Source organism: Ursus americanus, chromosome 25 (genome assembly GCF_024610735.1).
Source record: "Ursus americanus isolate L20-20 chromosome 25, mUrsAme1.1.p, whole genome shotgun sequence".
NCBI lineage: Eukaryota > Metazoa > Chordata > Mammalia > Carnivora > Ursidae > Ursus > Ursus americanus.
The window spans coordinates 40,180,266-40,185,125 of record NC_142151.1 but is presented as its reverse complement, the minus strand read 5'-3'; the positions used below and the strand labels follow the sequence as shown (position 1 = coordinate 40,185,125).

Here is a 4,860-nt window from a genome sequence, read left to right as displayed (position 1 = left end):
ATGTACAAATACATTATACTTGGAGAGTTAGCTCTCTAAGTATAATACTGAGTGAATTAAGTCAGACACAAAAGAAATAGATGGTAGATTCCACTTATATGAAGAACAAGAGAAGGCAAAAGTAACGTATGGCATTAGATTACTTGTGAGGCTGGGATAGTGTTGCAAAGGGGGACTTGATATGATTGCCAGCCTTTTGATCATATTCTCTTTGAGAAAATTTATTGTACTGTATCCTTATATGCTGTCCACTTTTTTGTATGTATGTTATATTTTAATAAAAATAGGTCAAAATGCTAAAAATCTGCCTTAAATCTATTTAGAAATAGATAAGGGTCATTTTATAGAACCCGCCTAACATTCAATGATGGAAAATTAAAAATGATCCATGCTTTTACATTATTGAGACTGCTCAATAATTTGTTCAATTAAAATCTCCATGTATAGAAAAAATTAGAAGAAAATATACTGAATTTGGGTGGTAAAATTATTTACTAAGGAATCTGTCAGCATTTAACAAGATGTGCATTCAGGCAATTTTACTTAACATCAACTCAACAGATATCTGCATTGCATGCACTTCGAGTCTAACGCCTAATCATCTCCATCTACTGTTTGCTACCTGTGCTGTTGCAAAAACTTGCCCAAGGTTCTTCTCAGTGCATTTTTAACCTCCTTGTTTTTCAGGCTGTAAATGAAGGGATTCACTAGGGGAGTGACCACACCGTACTGTATGGAGAAGATCAGCTCCTGAGGTGAGCCTGAGGTTGGCATGAAATGACGGAGGAAAGCTGAGCCATAAAATAGGGTCACTGTAGTGAGGTGGGAGGAGCAGGTGGAGAAGGCCTTGCTTCTGCCCGAGGTGGAGCTGATGCTCAGGATGGTGGAGACAATGCACACATAGGAGAAGACGATCAGGAAGAATGTACCAAGGGCATGCAGGAGTGTGGAACAGAGCAGGACAGTGAGGTTGGTAGAGACATCAGAGCAGGACAAAGGGAAGAGGGAGGGAAGCTCACAGCTGTAGTGATGGATCGTTTTTGCCTCACAGAAATCCAAGTTCATTATCAGGGGAATGTTAATGAGTGCATCTAGAAACCCCAGGCTCCATGAACCCCACACAAGCTGCATATACAGCTGATTATTCATTACTTGACCATAGAGGAGTGGGTGACAGATAGCAGCATAACGGTCATAGGCCATTGCTGACAGTAGGCAGACTTCTGTTCCTCCAAAGTCAAACACAAAGAAGACTTGAGCCAGGCAGCCCTCCACTGAGATGGTTTTCCTCTGAGACAGGAGGTTCTCCAGCAGCCTGGGCACTATGGCAGTAGAGAAACAAAAGTCCATGAAAGAGAGGTGACTCAGGAAGAAGTACATAGGGGTGTGGAGTTGGGGATCTGCCCTGATGACCAACAACATCAATAGATTTCCCATTATAGTCAAGAGGTAAATCCCAAGGAAAAGCACAAAGAGCAGAACCTGAATGTGGGAATCAACAGACAGACCAAGGAGGATGAACTCTGTGATGGTGCTGTGGTTCCTCAAAGCCATTTAGAGAGGATATTCCCTAGAAATAAAGATAGGCATAAACCTCAAACCTCTTTGACCACACTCAATTACCAGAAGAGGGGGGCTTGGACCAACTAGTTTATATTTAAAATTTCCTCATTGATTTTTTAGATCCTTTCTTCCAATACTGATATTCTGCTTCAATTCTGAATAGGTCAATCTCAGTATGATATTACCCTATAGTTGATACTCTATCTCAGAGATTGCTGAAGGAATTCACAAATTCATCCAGACCTGGACCATGACTAATTTAGTCAATTTCCTTCAACTGAAACTGATTAACAATATTACCCATAATTTGCATATTTTAAAGGACTGTCTACAGTGGATGTTGCAAAACTTGTCATTTCTCCTCTATCACTCAGTTTCTTACTCCTATTTAAAACCTTGCTGAGTTGCTCAATGACATTATTTTGTCTTCCTTTAGCTTTTTTACAATCACTTTCACATATATTGTCAATTTAATCTTTGGGGCAAGACTGAAACATGATCTGAATCTTAGTGCATGTGTGCCTGTGTCTTTCTTTGCCTTTGTATGTTGGAGGATGGAGTAGAATGAATAAGGGTAGAGCTTGCTGAATCCATTTTACAGAAGAGAAAATTGAGTATCAGAGGTTATTTGTCTAAATTGCCAACTTTTAAAAAAAGATTTTATTTATTTATTTGACACAGAGAGAGACAGCCAGCGAGGGAGGGAACACAGGCAGGGGGAGTGGGAGAGGAAGAAGCAGGCTCCCAGAGGAGGAGCCTGTTGTGGGGCTCGATCCCAGAACACTGGGATCACGTCCTGAGCCGAAGGCAGACACTTAATGACTGAGCCACCCAGGTGCCCCTAAATTGCCAATTTGAATAGTTGGCATTTGGTTGCACTATGTAGGACTCTAAGCCAAGAGGTGTCTCTGTCATACCATGTCTTCCAATCAAGGCTTGGCCGTGAATGTCCTTCATCATCTGGCACCTGTGTACCTATATAATTGCTCATATACTACCCCCTAGAGAGCCCTAATTCTGAGGGCAAAGTAGTGCATTTTCGTTCAAGTACTTTATGAACATCCTTTCTTTCTGGCTCAAGCATCAACTCTATCTGGAATGCCCTATCTATAGATCCAAATTTTATTTATTTTTTGACATTCACCTTGATTTCAACTTCTTTTCTAAGATCTTCATTGATCATTCTCTTTCTGAATTCACCATAATATGTAATAATAGAACTATTTTTTTTATTGAGTGCCATTTAAGTTCTAGGTACTCCTACTAAACTCCAGATGCAAGTTGAAGTAAATCATTTTGTAAACATTTTTCAAATAAGGGAACAAAAGTATTTGAGTATCATTCCAAATGATTAATACCATGATTCCAACTTGAACTTTTATTATGAAGCCTGTGTTTTTTCTATACTAAGTCTCTACTTCTTTTCTGAAGAGTTTCTTAAGAATTCTTGTGTTTCTCTATAGTATGATCTAACTCATTAACTCATAATAAGTAACTCTGTTCCCGGTAGGCTACCACATGAATCTCTATTTTGCTGTCATAGTTAGTGTTAGTGTGCATTCGTAGTGCATTAATGTTTTTCATTTCATGATACTGTAATTTCATTGAGGCAGGGATCATGCTCTACAGTATTTGGCATCCTGAGCACTCAGCCTAATGAAGGGAAGTGCACAGAGTGGAGCCCCAATGAGTATTTGTTGATAAAGAAAGAAATAATGAAATGAAGAGTATAGATTGTATAGGTAACATTTTTGCGAAAGGTTTCAGATCCATAAGCTTGATAAAGATTTAACATTAAAGATAAGTGAAAGAAAGAAATGCTGTGTGTGTGTGTGTGTGTGTGTGTTTGTGTGTGTGTTTTTGTGTGTGTAGGAGGAGGAGGAAGCAGAGTCAGATTGTTGGTGCTATGGAGGGTCTGGTAGAGGACTTTACCCATTCTATTCACAATCCTTCTTTTCATTTGTTTATTCTTCTACCATATTTCCACAAGCCCACTATTCAGACAGCAGATATTCACAAGTGCACTGCTATACGCCAGGCTATGCTAGGCACTGAGAAGACAACTTTGTATATACAGCTGTTTAACTATTTTATAGATACTCAGTTTCTTCTTTTTGATTTTATGTCACTCTTGTCTAGAATTCAAGGATTTATTCTCTTTTTAGACTTTCCCTTTGTGCCCAGTTTGAAAAACAATCTAGGGTTATATACTTAGGTTGTGCCTCTTGAAACCTTCCGCCTGGCTTTGTCCCCTCATGCTCAGAATCTGCCCTGTATTCTTGAGCTTTGCCCTGATACTGTAAAGTCTGACCTTGATGTTGCCCAAAGGGCTCACAATGAGTTTAATCCTGTAGAGCAGTCACCTTCCCAGTGTTTGTCCTGGGATTATTTGTTCTGATTATTTTCCCACTATTAATATTGAATATTTACATACTTTCCCAGACTTTGGGATTTTCTTTTTCTTTCTTGCTTGCTTGTTTTTTTTTTTTTAAAGATTTTTATTTATTTATTTGACAGAGAGAGAGAGACAGCCAGTGAGAGAGGGAACACAGACAGGGGGAGTGGGAGAGGAAGAAGCAGGCTCCCAGCGGAGGAGCCTGATATGGGGCTCGATCCCAGAATGCTGGGATCACGCCCTGAGCCGAAGGCAGACGTTAAACGACTGAGCCACCCAGGCGCCCCCAGACTATGGGATTTTCTTAAATTCAGTTTCCATCTCAGTTCTGCCTACTAGACTTATATGCAACATAGATGGCTGAAATCAACTTAAATTTAGCAGGGAAGGAAAACAAACTGTTGAAAAAAAAAAGAAATTTCAATGACCCTCATTATCTCTGCTTTTGTCAAGTCCTGTTAGAAGAAAACAATTTTTCTGTTCTCTACACTAGTAAATAAAACAAAATTAAAAAGTAAATTGAGACCGCTCTCTTCAAAAATATGAACATTTCTATGTTTGGGATTTTCTGTATCAATTAGGCATACAATAGCTTCATTTCTTTCACATTTACTCTTTGTCTACATTGTGCATACTTACTCGTCCAGAAGGATCACAGTGCCTTCAATTCACAAGGAAGTTTGTGAGATATAGCCTAGATTCAGAGTGGGTGGAGAAGGGACATTCTAGATCCTTAAAGAGAAAAAGAGGTCAATGCAGAAGTTAGAAGTTAGCTGGGTTGTCTAATTTGCATTAGAAAGTCAAATATGAGCACTTGTTAAACATGTCTGCAACCTTCAGTTCTGTCTGATCTGCTTTACAGATCAATACGAAGTTGAGTTTTGTTTGTATTTTTTTAAAGA

At 39.1% G+C, this 4,860-nt stretch overlaps 1 protein-coding gene across 1 annotated transcript; it reads right to left on the bottom strand.

The window, feature by feature from the left end:
* Window positions 1-618: 618 nt before the first annotated feature.
* On the bottom strand, window positions 619-1,554 carry LOC123794649 (olfactory receptor 8S1-like). Its single transcript, XM_045800819.1, has one exon. The coding sequence runs from the start codon at window positions 1,552-1,554 to the stop codon at window positions 619-621; it is 936 nt and encodes a 311-aa protein (XP_045656775.1).
* Between the last annotated feature and the right edge of the window lie 3,306 nt (window positions 1,555-4,860).

Excerpts from the sequence above, each read along its gene's own strand:
- LOC123794649 (XM_045800819.1), bottom strand. The coding sequence starts at position 1,554 with ATGGCTTTGAGGAACCACAGCACCATCACAGAGTTCATCCTCCTTGGT.